Source organism: Periplaneta americana, chromosome 3 (genome assembly GCF_040183065.1).
Source record: "Periplaneta americana isolate PAMFEO1 chromosome 3, P.americana_PAMFEO1_priV1, whole genome shotgun sequence".
NCBI lineage: Eukaryota > Metazoa > Arthropoda > Insecta > Blattodea > Blattidae > Periplaneta > Periplaneta americana.
In genome coordinates, this window is record NC_091119.1 from 72906411 (window position 1) to 72923478 (window position 17068).

At 37.5% G+C, this 17068-nt stretch overlaps 1 protein-coding gene across 4 annotated transcripts in view; it reads left to right on the top strand.

Moving 5' to 3' along the window:
- The window catches only part of C3G (C3G guanyl-nucleotide exchange factor), a 403493-nt gene that overhangs the window by 131567 nt on the left and 254858 nt on the right, over positions 1-17068 (top strand). For 3 of the 4 annotated variants that reach the window (XM_069820750.1, XM_069820751.1, XM_069820752.1), the window contains exon 1: positions 3354-3512. The exons of the other annotated variant lie outside the window; for it this stretch is intronic. In XM_069820750.1, the coding sequence (XP_069676851.1) occupies positions 3371-3512 (142 nt within the window). In that variant the 5' untranslated portion in view covers positions 3354-3370. Of the gene's footprint in view, positions 1-3353; positions 3513-17068 lie in introns of those variants that run through there. 4 annotated transcript variants of the gene reach the window in all.

Here is a 17068-nt window from a genome sequence, read left to right on the forward strand (position 1 = left end):
GAACGACATTTATTCACGCTACAAGATAACAACCATTTTCCGTGCCAAAGGCTGTACACTGTACAGTATTCGCAGTTTCGCGAACTATTATGAAATACTTATACATTTTAAAAGCGAAATACAATCCAAAAATCGTCTCATTTCATCCCTGCCATATAATGTGAGGCTTTCAGAACGAAAAAGTACAAGAATGTGAGAGTTATTGAAAAATATTTACCTTTATGCAACAAGATGTTGACTCTCGATAAAAGTATCCCTAAGAGGAAACCTTCATGTTATGTGCTCATGCCTGCAATAGATATGATCCCGTATACGCTGATGGTGATGGTGATTAAGAGCGTTTTCACAAAACTCTGTAACTACAAATTTTCGATTTTGAGATTTTTATGCTTATATTTAGTTATGGATAAGGAGAATCGTATGGTGCTATGAAAATGAAATATGCTGTTTTTTTTTTTTTTCAAAACTGTATCTACAGAATGGCGAGTTTTAGCATAGGGCTAACTTATCTACCAGCAAAGGTGAGATATTTGTTAGTGATAGCTATTGAGTAAATATTATTTTTATCTTATGGGCACACTGTTAATTTTTGGACGGCTTTCGTTTCCTTTCGTTGTTAGCTGCACATGAGGCAACTATTTATTTTTTTTGTTGTCTTTACAAATATTGTATGCTCTGTGGCAGTGATTTTTTTTTTTTTTAATTTTGGCGCCGGAACTTAAATGAGTCTGTGACCGGGATTTGAATCCCAGTTTCCTAATTTGAGGACAGATTTACACTCTACTCTCTCATTTCTCAATATACGTCAACAATAATTTTTAACTCTTTTTTATTATTAATTCCTGCAGATACGTTTTGCACGCTTGTTAAGTACATGCATACATGCATACATACATACATACATACATACCCACCCACCTACATACATACATACAGCCACCGGTGTGCCTCAATCGGTTAAGGCGCTTGCCTGCCGGTCTGAAGTTGCGCTCAGGCGCGGGTTCGATTCCCGCTTGGACTGATTATCTGGTTGGGTTTTTTCCGAGGTTTTCCTCAACCGTAAAGGTGAATGCCAGGTAATCTATGGCGAATCCTCGGCCTCATCTTCCCAAATACCATCCCGCTATCACCAATCTCATCGACGCTAAATAACCTAGTTGTTGATACAGTGTCGTTAAATAACCAACTAAAATAAGAAATACATACATACATACATACATACATACATACATACATACATACATACATACATACATACATACTTACATACATGCATACATAAGTATTCTGCCCAAAGGCAGGTCTTTCACTGCAAACCAAGCATTCTCCAATCTTTCCTATTTTCTGCCTTCCTCTTAGTCTCCGCATATGAGCCATATATCTTAATGTCGTCTATCATTTGATCTCATCTTCTGCCCCGAACTCTTCTCCCGTTCACCATTCCTTCCAGTGCATTTAAGTACAGTATGACGTATAACACAAAATGTTGTCCAATATTATTTTGGGAAGATTAACTTCACATGTAGATGAAATTAATGGGAGCCATCAATGTGGTTTTAGGCGTAATAGATCGAATATTGATAAGATTTTTTGTATTGAACAGATATTGGAGGAAAAAATGGAAGTATAACGGCACAATAGCCTACATCAGTTATTCATAGATTTAAAAAGACATATGACTCGGTTGAGAGAAGTTTTATATAATATTCTTATTGAATTTGGTATTCCGCATAGGTCAGGTTCTGTCTGATGCTTTTCCTATCCACTGCGGGTTAAAGCAAAGCGATGCACTATCACCTTTACTTTTTAACTTTTCTCTAGAATATGCCATTAGGAAAGTCCAGGAAAAGAGAGAGGGTTTGGAATTGAATGGACTACATCAGCTGCTTGCTTATGCGGATGACGTGAACATGTTAGGAGAAAATCCACAAACTATTAGGGAAAACATGGAAATTTTACTTGAAGCCAGTAATGAGATAGGTTTGGAAGTAATCCCGAAAAGACAAAGTATATGATTGTTTCTCGTGACCAGAACATAGTACGAAATGGAAATTTAAAATTGGAAATGTATCCTTTGAAGAGGTGGAAAAATTAAAATATCTTGGAGCAACAGTAACAAATATAAATTATACTAGGGAGAAAATTGAACGCAGAATAAATATAAGAAATGTCTGCTATTATTCGGTTGAGAAGCTTTTGTTATCCAGTCTGCTATCAAAAAACTTGAAAGTTAGAATTTATGAAACAGTTATATTACCGGTTGTTCTGTATGGTTGTGAAACCTTGACTATCACTTTGAGAAACAGAAGTTAAGGCTGTTCGAGAATAAGATGCTTAGGAAAATATTTGGGGCCAAGAGGGACTTTCAGGAGAATGGAGAAAGTTACACAACGCAGAATGCACGCATTTCATTCTTCACCTTACGTAATAAGAAACATTAAATCGAGACGTTTGAGATAGGCAGGACATGTAGCATGTATGGATGAATTCAGAAGTGCGTACAGAGTGTTAGTTGGGAGACCTGAGGGGAAAAAGACCTTTGGGGAGGCCGAGACGTAGATGGGAGTATAATATTAAAATGGATTTGAGGAAAGTGAGATGTGATAGTAGAAACTGGATTAATCTTGCTCAGGATAGGGATGGATGGCGGGCTTATGTGAGGGCGTAATGAACTTCCGGGTTCCCTAAAAGCCATTTGTAAGCAAGAACTATACAGCCTTTCTGGTGCGAACTGAACTGGTCTGTGCACTAAGCAACCTGTGTCCCGCGGCCGGGGACATGTTTTTTTCGGAGATTAGTAAGGGCTGTTGTGGTGCACTATCTCGCCTATGAATGTTGATGGGGTGGGCCCAGATTAACTAAACAGTGGTGCGGCATCCCTAAATCCAGGAGATAATGGAATAGGGTGGCCAGTTCCTTTTCCTGCTTCATTGCATACATCTCTGACTAATATATTATACTAACCAGACTTCAGGTCTGTACAAACAATATTGTCCTTTCTCTGACACACATTCTCAAGTGAGTTGTACTGCCTGATAATAAGTGCACGTGTCAGGCAGAACTTTAACCAGAATGATATGTGTAATAATGTATTATTATTATTATTATTATTATTATTATTATTATTATTATTATTAATTTAGAACAAATTTACGCCATTATGCTTTGCACAAAACGTGAATAAATTCGACTTGTGTGCACAATGTGAGAATGTCCCCCCCCCCTTTTTTTTTTTTTTTTGAGAAAATTTACGTGTCATTAGGAAAAAATATCCCGTCGGCAGTAGCTTTGTATTTTAGAAGTGGCAGGCCTGAAGCCCAAAATAGCGGTCCACTGCAGTTAGTGTTGAGCAGGGCTCGGACGTGAGGAGATGCCTCAGTACGATGAAAGCTTCCTGGTATTGCCCGAAAGGGGCGTACACCGGTATAAGATATCACAGGGGTGCCTGGGGGACCCGACTCAACCTCCGACACCGGCACTACTCGGAATGACTCTCCTGTCTGACGAGGAAGGTATGTAGGCCTCTCCCGAAATAGTGCATTACGTCACCCATTTACTGGGATTAGTGGGTTGCGCTTTCAAGGCCATTATTGCTGTATCAACTGTTCGCTTTCAGAGACTGGTTGAACTTGAAGAGTGAGGAGGTTAACGTTAGTAGTACTGTGTAGTGCGCTTCCGATTTGATAAGTTTCTCGTTGTGCGATTGTCTATCGATCAGGAAATACGTGTAAATAAAAATTATACGTAAGTTTCGTATCTTCTTAGGCGTCATCCCTTTTTCTTTCCCGCCAACCAGTCACTGCGATAACAGCAAATACTACCTTGAAGCTTGACTCACAAATTCCAGACAAATTCGTAAATGTGGTTGTGTATTTTTATGAATGGAACGTACAGAGCATGATCACAAGGGCGCCCGCAGGATCCAATCTCATTGGTAGCAAGATGGTTAGAAAATTATAGGAAATGGATGAACGAGGAAAGAGAAAATTGGACATGAAAAATAGCCAGTTCTGAAATCTAAATTACCTTGCGCACGCATTCATAGTTCAAAGCACTCATTTTTGTTGATTTGTTTACCGAGGGTTTGAGAAAACATGTATGGTACATGTAGAGAAAACAAAAAACGCGTAAAAAATAAAAATCTCAGTGGTAGCATTGCTACCACTGGCTACCCCCTGTGGGAGCCCTTGCTTAATCATACGACATTTTAGAATTAAGTTCGTAAAACACTGGAGAAAACATTAATGCTGAGTTAGGGTACGGACATGCCGAATATTCATCGTTGCCCGCGGTCAAGGTCTACATCGCGGTAAAGATCGGTCTCGCGCTAGGTCGATGACGGAATGATCGATCGTACATGAGAGGTTTATTCTTTCACTATTCTGTGCTGTGTCTCAGCGGACTGACTTATTTTCTCGATCATGCCAGTTTTACTTTTTTAAATCTATTGTATGATTATAGTAGGTCAATGACTGATGATCATACCTGAGAGGTTAGGTCGGTGACCAATGAACTTATTTTTTTATTGGGTTATTTTTTTATTATCCAATTTAATAAACCCTATTTCACCCTGAAGTATATTAGGGTTATATTTATTGGGTTATTTTACGACGCTGTATGAACATCTCAGGTTATTTAGCGTCTGAATGATATGAAGGTGATACTGCCGGTGAAATGAGTCCGGGGTCGTATTGGTTTGAGGGAAAACCCGGAAAAAACCTCAACCAGGTAACTTGCCCCGACCGGGATTCGAACCCGGGCCACCTGGTTTCGCGGCCAGACGCGCTGACCGTTACTCCACAGGTGTGGACCCGATGAACTTACCTGAGAGGTTTTGTGCTGTGTGTCTGCGGACTGACTTATTTTCTCGATCATGACAGTTTTATTTCTTTTCTATGATTGTAGTAGGTCGGTGATGGATGAACTTACCTGAGAGGTTTATTCTTTCGCTGTTTTGTGGTGTGTGTCTGCGGACTGACTTATTTTCTCGATCATGTCAGTTTTATTTTTTATTTCTTTTCTATGATTGTAGTAGGTCGGTGGTGGATGAACTTACCTGAGAGGTTTATTCTTTCTCTGTTTTGTGGTGTGTGTCTGCGGACTGACTTATTTTCTCGGTCATGTCAGTTTTATTTTTTATGTATTTTCTATCATTATAATAGGTCGGTGACCGATGAACATACCTGAGAGGTTTATTCTTTCGCTGTTTTGTTCTGTGTGTCTGCAAACTGACTTATTTTCTCGGTCATGTCAGTTTTATTTTTTTAATTTCTTTTGTATGGTTATAATAGGTCGGTGACCGATGAACATATCTGAGAGGTTTATTCTTTCGCTGTTTTGTCGTGTGTGTCTGCAAACTGACTTATTTTCTCGGTCATGTCAGTTATGATTATAATATGTCGGTGGTGGATGAACTTACGTGAGAGGTTTATTCTTTCTCTGTTTTGTGATGTGTGTCTGCGGACTGGCTTATTTTCTCGATCATGTCAGTTTTATTTTTTATTTATTTTGTATGATTATAATAGGTCGTTTTATTTCTTTTGTATGATTATAATAGGTCGGTGACCGATGAACATACCTGAGAGACTTATTCTTTCACTGTTTTGTGCTGTGTGTCTGCGAACTGACTTATTTTCTCGGTCATGTCAGTTTAATTTTTTTAATTTCTTTTGTATGATTATAATAGGACGGTGACCGATGTACACTTAGCGGCAAAAAGAATGGGCCGGCCGACAATTTCTAAGTTCCAGAAACATAACATTGCGCATGCTCGTCTCGTCAAAGCCGTAGTTCACTAGGTAACACATAATTAAGCCATTTAAATTTGCTGTATTTTGTTTAAGAGTCTAAAATATGTAATAAAATCGAATGGCGGGTTGATTCTAGATACATCAGGGCCCTTGAAGAGTGAAATAATAATAAAATTGATAAATACAAAATTAATCGGAGCTAATATAAACAGGAAAACCACGTATTATGCCAAACTGATATTAACGGTCACAGTAGCGTAAGTCGTTACGGCATCGGTCTGTTGAATACGTTGATAGTAGTGGCTCAAGGTTCGAATCTCCCCCAATCTTTTTTTTTAATTACAAATTTGCCACCATATGTGTCTCGTAAAGCTATAATTATGTGGCGATATCTCTTAGAATATGCCCAAACTCTAATAAATAATAAACCTCCCTCCCTCTTTCAAGCAATACGGCTATCTGTTAATACAACGTTCTGTCTCATCATTATGCTTGAAGATGGCACAGAAACAATAACTCATTGCCCAGGTTCGCATAGGTTATTCTGCGTATGCTACTCTCCGACAGGACTTCGATTGGAGAAATGTCATTTTCTTCGACGAGGTAATTGTCTCCAATAGCAACGATAGTACTGCCCTGGTTTATTGTATGAATAGCCACCGATACGATGAACGCTTCGTGAGACGAATTATAAACGAGTCAGGTTGCGTGAGGATCGAGTGTTGGGGGTGGATGTCATACGATGGGGCAGGCCTTCTGGAACGCATCCACTGGCGATTTACGGCAGAAGTCTACGAACACATTTTGGCAAATATAATGATCCCTTCTGCCCGAAAACGATATTCAGAAGGAACACTTTTCTTCCAGCAGGATAATCATCCGATACACACCGCCAACCAGATTCAAAGATGGTTTACGAGGAGGCGTTATGTCGACCCAGTCGACTGGCCTCTAAATTCACCAGATATGAATCCGATTCATAATTTGTGAGCTGCAGTCAAAAGGATCCTATGCTCTAATTGGGCAGAACAACCACCCGTTCGGACACCTGAGGAATTGTGGGACAAAGTTCTAGATGCGTGGGAGGAGATGGCCAAGAATTTAGACCTGTTCCATAATCTTGTGGACTCTGTGCCGCGCAGAATGAGGGCAGTTGTTGACGCAGGTGGTTTGTGGACGAGATACTAGTCCCCACCACAGGCCTTGTTTTGTTAATATATTAAAGAATTGTTTGTTTTTGTTAATTGAATTATGTATTTGTGTTTGATATCCGTCCGGTATTTTAGGATGTGAAACAAGTATTTTTGTTTATGCAGGCCAGATCTCATCTATTAATAGTCCACAGGTGATGGGCAATAATATTTTTACAAGGTAGGCATAACGAAGTTTGTTAACAAATGCCATTTCACATTTAAACTAATAAATTAAGTAAAAGTTAAAATAAAAAAAATAATAATTTTACCGTACCGGGAGGCGAACTCACAACCTCTGGTACGGATTTCAGAATTCTTACCACTGGGCCACACCGTGCTCGTAAGGTTTATTACATTATAGACGGACGACTTTCAATGAAGAGACACTACAGCAATGCCTTGCGGTGGGTTACGTTTACACGAGTGAACCGCGCGATTGATCTTCGCATTTTCTATCGACCAAGAGTCGGCCCATTCTTTTTGCCGCTAAGTGTACATACCTGAGAGGTTTATTCTTTCGCTCTTTTGTGCTGTGTGTCTGCAAACTTACTTATTTTCTCGGTCATGTCTGTTTCATTGTTTACTTCTTTTGTATGATTATAATATGTCGGTGGTGGATCAACTTATGTGAGAGGTTTATTCTTTCGCTGTTTTGTGGTGTGTCTGCGGACTGACTTATTTTCTCGATCATGTCAGTTTTATTTTTTATTTATTTTTTGTATGATTATAATAGGTCGGTGACCGATGAACATACCTGAGAGGTTTATTCTTTCGTTGTTTTGTGCTGTGTGTCTGCCAACTGACTTATTTTCTCGGTCATGTCAGTTTTATTTCTCATTTCTTTTGTTTTTTATATCAGTTGTATGATTGCAATTATTATTTAGTCATGCACTCAAATGATTGCTAAGACAATGATTCCCTATGTGTAAGCACTAGGTGATGACTAGTTTCAACAATACAATAAGGTATTAACTCTTTGATTAAAGTATGAATAATGTATTTATTCTATACTATGTTATATTTGCATTTTTCATTAATTATTCAGGACTTAAATGTATTACTTAAAGAATAGGAAATATAAATGTTATTAATTTTTTTCTTCATATAATCTATTATTTTAATAATACAGAGTGTAACAAAAGTCTCGAGCAAAACTTCAAAAATGGATTCCTCATATAGAGAGAAGGAAGAAAGGTCATAATAACATGTGTTACAGAATTGCATAATTACTGATTCGTAGTGCACTTCAACACATCTTATTGTTACATTTACGAGTACATTTCTGTGGTGTTCGGGTAAAGGGGTATAAGTCATTTTTTTGTCCAGGTGGAATTTTGTTCCCCAGATAAACACAAGTTAAATTATAGAAGTGGGTGTGCAAAAATCAAAGAATACAAACAGTTGATGTGTTTTATTTGTGTAGAAAATTATTTGTAATAAGGGTTCGAAGTTTAATTTTCATTTATCTCCGAACTCATTTTTATGACTTAACTCCCTTTACCCAAACACCATAGAATTTTGTTAACACCAGCTGGAACACTTTGTGTACATGCCATATGAAATGTTCAAAATGTTCACCTCCTGCCTGAATACAGGCCTCCGCTCGTCTTTGCGTTGAGTTCTTAATACTTGATAATGCCTAGTTGAGTGCGTCCTTCCTGACAGGCTGCCACAATTCGCGCACGAAGAGTTAGCTCATCATTCATAGAAGTGGAGTACATCAAAGTCTTTAAATATCCACATAGGAAAAAGTCCAGTAGGTTAAAATCAGGTGAGCGTGGAGACGAAGCAATTGGTCCACCTCGATCTATTCAGCGTCCATGATAACGCTTATTAATATGTCTACCGAAAAAACGACTGAAGTGTGCAGGAGCACCATATGCATGAAGTACAGACCGATTATTTTTTTTCCTGACAATTCAGCGACGCGAAAGAGGGGAAGTAATAGGAGGAGTGGGGAGAGTTCCGGAGTAGAGATAATGGCGAGCGGTCGGTAAAAGAATCCAGTACAGCTTAATTATACTGGAAACACAAAGCTATACCGCACGCATGACATCCGATCGCTTCGAAGACAAGCGAGTGAATAACCCATACATCCCTTGGCGTAACTAAATGGACTCGCCTGATCTAGGCGCACATCGCCGGCGACTGTCAGGACTAAATAATTGTACTGTACAGGCATCGACGGGTTACTAGTGGTATGTTTTCCATTAAATCAGATAAGGTGGTGCGCATTCTGTCCAGTAAGGCTGTTCGGAAGAACGTAGGGTCCCAACAAGTAATCAACAATACCCGCCCAGATGTTGACGGAGAATCTGGGTTAATGAGACGATTGCACTGTTGCATGGAGATTTACTTCTGCTCACACATGCTGATTATGGAAATGACGCTGGGAAGTTAGGATTCTTACCTCATTGTTGCCAGAACGACTGGCAGAATGTTATTCTTGCAGGATAATTCTCAGAAGCCAAGACCTGTACACGTTGTAGATGATGTGGATGCAGCTGTTGTTCTTTTAACAGTCTCCAGACAATCGTGCGAAACATTACTCTGCAGTCCTAACCGCCTTGCGCTGATTCCAAGATTCTGGTCCACAACATTGAGAATAGCTTCCCGTTATCAGGGGTTGTACATATTTCTTGGCCGTCCCTTGGTTTTTCGTGGTGCAAAACTCTCGTTTTGACATAGGCGGCGATGGATTCGTTCAAATGTTAGGTCTGGCACTCTGCGCCTTGGGTATCGTTCCTGATACAAACGACGTGCCTACAAAGCATTACCATCTGCCGAAACATACATCTAATACATACACGCGAGTTCTTCGTTTGTGTACATTGTCACAAATCACAGGAGAATGAAAAACACACTCAGTAATATGTAATAAACTTGAAACAAGCCTATCACATACGGCTACAGTGTAGCCATATGGTGGATAGTGTTTTTTCTTAATAAAGGAAAAGAATTTCCCCTTTCTTCCGAGAAAATTCTCTAGGCCAAAATTTACAACGGTTACTGCTGCTGCTGCTGCTGCAAAAAGTAGAAATTGTATTACGTAAATTGTTTAGTCAACTGTCCGAAGACAGGTTTGAACCTTATAAGTACACAATAAGGCATCACTCATGAGGGAATTAAGCCAGGAGATAATGGAGTAGGGTGGGCCAGTTCCTTTCCCCCACCATTGAATACATCGCTGACTAATAACATATTACACTAATCAGACTTCAGATGTGTACAAACAGTTATTGTTCTTCCTCTGACGCATATCGTCAAGTGAGATGTACTGCCTGATAAATAGGTGTACATATCAATTACGTAAATCAATACTATTTAATGTTTAAGGTCTGATCTAAAATAAGCATATATCAAGATGACTGTCATAAAATGGAAACTCACCCTAATGGTTGAATGAAAATGTCATCTCTTCTCATCACCAGTCTTGAAGTCACAGATTTCTTTCAATGTTCGTTCATTATGCTTAAACAATGATGCCCGGTTTCTGGAATAACAGTTACCTGTACAGCTGTCAAAAAAAAAAAAAAAAAAAGTGGCCGCATTCGTGAACAGCGAATATTTTCTTTCAGCTCGCGGCGATGTTACACGATGCATATGATTGTAAAAGCAGTTCCAGAACTATGGAATTATTCCATATCTGAGTCTCGTAGACCTGCGATAGAATGCTCGCTTAATGATTGGAAGGTTGTGATTTCTGGCCTTGTTCAAGTTTTAATTTTATTTTTTAATCGTTCTTTACCGATATAAATAATATTCAAATTATCATTTATATTCTGTTATCGTTCTTTATCGATATAAATAATATTCAAGTTATTTATATTTTGTTATCGTTTTTAGCGATATAAATTTTATTCAAGTCATCATTTGTATTCTGTTATCGTTCTTTACCGATATAAATAATATTCAAGTCATCATTTGTATTGTGTTATCGTTCTGTAGCGATATAAATAATGTTAAAGTTATGATTTGTATTCTGTTGTCGTTCTGTAGCGATATAAATAATATTCACTTTATTTATATTGTGTTATCGTTCTTTAGCGGTATAAATAATATTAAAGTTATAATTTGTATTCTGTTATCGTCTTTTAGCAATATAAATAATATTCAAGTTGTCATTTATATTCTGTTATTGTTCTTTAGCGATATAAATAATATTCAAGTTATTTATATTCTATTATTGTTCTTTGGCGATATAAATAATCTCTATTTTATATAAGAAAGTATTATAGTGTAAATAACAATTTTCTTTGTAAAATGGGTTATTTTATTTAAATAATTAATTATATATTATATAATATCTTATATCAATTAAACAAACCGATATTTATTATTTATATTCTGTTATCGTATAAATAATATTCAAGTCATTTATATTCTGTTATCGTTCTTTAGCGATATAAATAATATTCAAGTTATCATTTATATTCTGTTATCGTTTTTGGCGATATAAATAACAGAAATTTAATATTAGGTTTGGAACAATATAGTTGCATAATACAGGTGTTAGTTTTTTCTTCTTATGTTATTACATTATACTATCTTGAAACAATAAAATGAAAAGGAGTGACGAGGAGTTGAACGTGAGATGTTGACATCTAAATTCCAACGTTTTTCCGACTGAGCTACGAGGACACAAGTATAGAAACATTTGCGGAGAAATTGGCTCAATCCCCCTACAAGTTTTTTGATGATTTGTAGAAGCTCGTCCAGGATTCGGGGGGCAAAGGCTAATTTTATTGGAATTTCACGTTCTCTGATCGGGTCAAAATCCTGATAGAACTAATATTTAACCCTTGCGGTGATTTTCGGTGAAGTGCGGAGGGCCAAATTAGTCAAATCCACTCTTCTCACCTCCACGCTTGGGCCCCCTGGGATCTATTAAGATGAAAAAGAGACAGTGGTGTGCGGAAAGCAAGGGAAGTTAAGCATTTATCCTTCCCAAGAAAAACTGCAAACATGAACAAAGGAAAGCTTTTAATAGAAAAAGGAGCATCTTCTGCGGACCTCTGGAAAAATAACTAAGGAAGACAGTAGTGAAGTGCTTTATGTAGAGTGTGGCATTGTATGGAGAAGAAACGTGGACATTACGACGAAATGAAGAGAAACGAATAGAAGCATTTGAAATGTGGATGTGGAGAAGAATGGAGAATGTGAAGGGGACAGGCAGAATAAGAAATGAAGTGGTGGAAAAAGTGGGTGAAGAAAAAAATGCTGCTGAAACTGATTAGAAAGAGAAAAAGGAATTGGTTGGGTCACTAGTTGAGAAGAACCTGCCTACTGAAGGATGCACTGGAAGGAATGGTGAACGGGAGAAGAGTTCGGGGCAGAAGATATCGAATAATAGACGACAATATGTGGATCATATGCGGAGACTGAGAGGAAGTCAGAAAATAGAAAAGGTTGGTGAATGCTGGGTTTGCAGTGAAAGATCTACCCATGAGCAGAACACTTATGTATGTCCCGGATGCCTGGAATGTCGTAGCTGATAACAGTCGGTATTTGAAAAGACTAGTCGATTCCATGGAAGATGTGATCGAGATCTGGGAAAGATAGACTAAATATTGAATCGTGGCTTTTTGCTTTCTTTGATGAACGCTTAATTGTTTGAATGTTCTAAGGCAGACGTCAGTAGGTTTGTTTTGTTTATGCCACGAAATATATTTTTGTTGAGAATAAAATCTTTTTTTTTCTTTGCATTTGCAGCCATAATGTCATAATTAGAGGGCGGAGTTTAGGCAAAACCCTATTTCTTCCTTGATACATACAGGCTTAAGATTTAATAATTACATTTTTCATGCAAATATTGGTATAAATGAAGGGGTTTTATAGTGCCTAAAATGCATATTTCGACGTTAGTGTCTATTTTTAAGTTTTTAAAATTTTTACATCTTTTTCATAACTGTTTACTGTTTTTCGTAAGATCCGTACCATTCACATTACAAGACAGATAACTCCTAGTGAACAACACAATAGAGAACTACCTCCGGGCTACCCCTTCTAATTCTTACAATATTTCAATCCTAAAATTTCAACTTTCAATCGGCCTGGGTGGTGTAGTCGGTATAGCATTCGTCTTCTGTACTCGAGGTTGCGAGTTCGGTCGCGGCCCAGGTCAATGGCATTTAGGTGTGCTTAAATGCGACAGGTTAATGTCAGTAGATTTACTGGCATGTGAAAGAACTCCTGCGCGACAAATTATTATTATTATTATTATTATTATTATTATTATTATTATTATTATTATTATTATTATTATTATTATATCTTCTCTGTCTGTCAGCAATCTAACACAAACTCGCTGGGTTGTACTCGAATAAGCGTTCTCTTACATTCCAAGAAAGATAACAACCCCTTCCTTTTTTCTCACCATTTGTAAGTACAGGAATGAGCGACACAATAGCCACAATAGGTGCTGATCATCTACTGTGAAGCAAACTATGGAAATGTGATTGGTGAATGAAAATCACTGTTATATTAGTGACATTCTTTAACAAAAAGAAACCTATTTTTTATTTTATAGAGCCTAAATAAGGGAGTTTAAGAGCCTATTTTAGGCGCCTAAAATGTCACTTTTTAGGGCTAAAATTCCGCTCTCTAGTTTTAATAAATAATGATAAAATCATGGCATATTTCATTCGTGAACCTTATGTTAATTACTAAAATAATCACAGAACAGACAGGAGGAATTATGTATATTCTCTCTCTCTCCCTCTCTGTCTTAAAAAGAAAACTAAAAAGAACATAAAAAACACTAGATTGTGTTCAAACGCAGGACCTCACGAATACCAGGCCGGAATCCTACTATTACGCTATAAAGTAAAACACAGAATACTTTAATTATAACTGTAGATATCAGACAACGTGGTCCAACAACATGTAACATCGCCTGTCTCCGAATTGTTGGGAAGATACCCGAAGGGATCTTTGCTTCTAGAGAGCGGCCACTTTTTCTTTTGACAACTGCACATACAGAATAATTATCTACGATTTAACGTGCTGATATGTTTCGGAAACTCGTTTTAAACATATCAGCACGTTAAATCGTAGATAACTAGGTGTACAGCTGTCAAAAGAAAAAGTGGCCGCTCTCCTGAAACAAAGTTCCCTTCGGGTATATTCGCTACAATTCGGAGACAGGCGATGTTACATGTTGTTGGACCACGTTGCCTGATATCTACAGTTATAATTGAAGTATTCTGTGTGTTATCGATAGCATAATGGTAGCGTTCAGGCCTCTTATTCATGAGGTCCTGCGTTCGACTACAACCACGTGCTTTTTATGTTCTTTTTTGTTCTGTTTTTGAGAGAGACAAACTATACACAATGGCTCCTTTCTCTTTTACGATTATTTTAGTAATTAACATCAGGATGGAAGAGAAGGCCTTATGGCCTTAATCCTGTCAGATTAAATAAATTATTATTATATTATGCCATGACTTTATCATTATCATTATGATATTGTGGCTGCAAATGGAAAGAAAAAAGATTTTATTCTCAATAAAAATATCTTTCGTGGCATAAACAAAACAAATTTACTGGCGTCGGCCTTAAAACATTCAAACAATTAAGCGTTCAAAAAACAAAACAAAAAGCCACAATTCAATATTTAGTCTATCTTCCTCTTATCTCGATCATCATGCAGTCGAGTGGGCATGGAATTGACTAGTCTTTGCAAATAGCGACTGTTTTTAGACACGATATTCCAGGCATTCTGAACATACCCACATACATAAGTGTTCTGTCCATGGGCAGGTCTTTCATTGCAAACCCAGCAATCTCCAATCTTTCCTATTTTCTGCCTTCCTCTTAGTCTCCGCATATGATCCACATATCCTAATGTCGTCTATTATTCTTTTCAACCAGAGACCCAACCAATTCCTTTTTCTCTTTCTAATCAGTTTCAGCATCATTCTTTCTTCACTCACTTTTTCAAACACAATTTTATTTCTTATTCTATCTGTCCACTTCACACGCACCGTTCTTCTCCACATCCACATTTCAAATGCTTCAATTCGTTTCTCTTCATTCGTCGTAATGTCCATGTTCCTTCGCCATACAATGCCACACTCCACACAAAGCACTTCACTAGTCTCTTCCTTAGTTCTTTTTCCAGAGGTCCGCAGAAGATCCTTCTTCTTCTATTAAAAGCTTCCTTTGTTCATGTTTGCAGTTTTTCTTGGGAAGGATAGGCCTAAATGCGGTAACATCCCGTTCCTTTCCGCACACCACTATCTCTTTTGCATCTTATTAAATTCCAGGGGGCCCAAGCGTGGAGATGGGGAGAGTGGATTTGACTAATTGGGCCCTCCGGACTTCACCGAAAGTCACGGCAAGGGTTAAATATTAATTCTATCAGGATGTTTGACCCTATCAGAGATCGGGAAATCTCAATTAGCCTTTGCCCCCCGCATCCTGTACTAGCTTCTACGAATATCAGAAAATCTTAGAGTGTGATTGGGCCAATTTTTCCGAAAATGTTTCCACACTTTTGCCCTCGTAGCTGAGCGGACGAACGTCGGAATTTAGATGTCAACGTCTCAGGTTCAATTCCTCGTTACTCCTTTTCATTTTATTGTGGTTCAAGATAGTATAATGTAATAATACAAAAAGAAAAAACTAATAGCAGTAGGGTAAACTATATAGTCGTTGGCACTCTGATAGTTACTGGCATCTTTTAATTAATTTCCTTTATAATAAGGTTTTTAAGACCAAGAGTGCCATCTGAGAGCAATATCTGCATTCAGTGATATCTCCTCTTTGAATTAGTACCGAAATTTTCCACCAGATTGGCTTTGTTTTGTGTCACGGCTGCTTGCTATCAGACGCTGTGTACTGTATCGACAATAAAAGCCATTTTCTTAAGGTACGTGTTAAGGATTTTGCCTCTTAATATGCATTACTGTTTTTCTTAGGTTCATGCTATTGTAATGAAACTTGTACATATCCATTGCTGAAGGTTTCTTCTATTCAAATAGATGCAGTTTAAACATCCTAACCTAAACGATTGCCAAATGGGGTGCCAATGACTGTAAAGAAAAACATGTGGGTTTCAATTATTGGCACCCTGTGCCAATGACTATACCTATACCTAACAAAAATATTCTTTGTTCTACAAAAATATTCTTTGTTCTACAAAAATATTCTTTGTTCTTAACTTCTATGATAAAATGTCTAGCTTTCATTAATCAGGTATTCTTGTCGTACTTTAATTTTTATTGTAATTGTAATTGTAAATTTAATATTAATTGTAATCTTATTGTTCATGTTATAGTTGTAATCCCCTGGTAGAGGGGCAGAGAAGGCCTGACGGCCTTATCTCTACCAGGTTAAATAAATAAATCTAATCTAAATCTAATCTAATCTAATCTAACTGATTCACATTTTTATTGTGACGTTTTGATGCCATAATGTTTCTTACGTTGCTACATAACCTCAAAATAATTTTCATGCGTTTAAAATTATATTTACCAGTTATTGGCATGGGGTGCCAATGTATTATATATGTGACCATCACTACAACTGTTATAGTTATTGGCAGTGCCAAACTAATTGATTTACAGTATTATTTTCTCTCCTTTCGAAGATTCATCAGCATGAATGACTTAAAATTTGGAAGGATAAAGAAGAAGAAGATTGGAAGTAAGAAATGTTACAATGCACAACATTTAGAGACAGCTTTAGACGAAATTCGAGGTGGAACGCCCAAAAAAACTGCAGCAATAAAATAAAACATTCCAAGGTCAACATTACAATTTCGACTCAGTGCCAAATTTTCAAAATCTTCAATGGGACCTGCACCAGTCCTCAGTGAAGATGAAGAAAAACTGTTAGTAAAGTGGATTGTTACCTGCGCCAGGAAAGGATTTCCTCAGAGGAAATTGAATGTCCAACTATCCAGACTTCTTCAACCACTTGACGTAGCAATTTTCAGGTCATTAAAAATGGCTTGGAAAAGAGCGGTGTTAGAGAAGCATAGAGAAAATCCTGATAGAGTGCTAAACAAAGAATTGTTTGCCCCAGTTTTGGCTAAAGCATTGCAAACGTATTCACTAGACCAATCAGCTATACAAGGATTTTGTGCTTGTGGATTGTTTCCATGGAATCCGAACAATATTG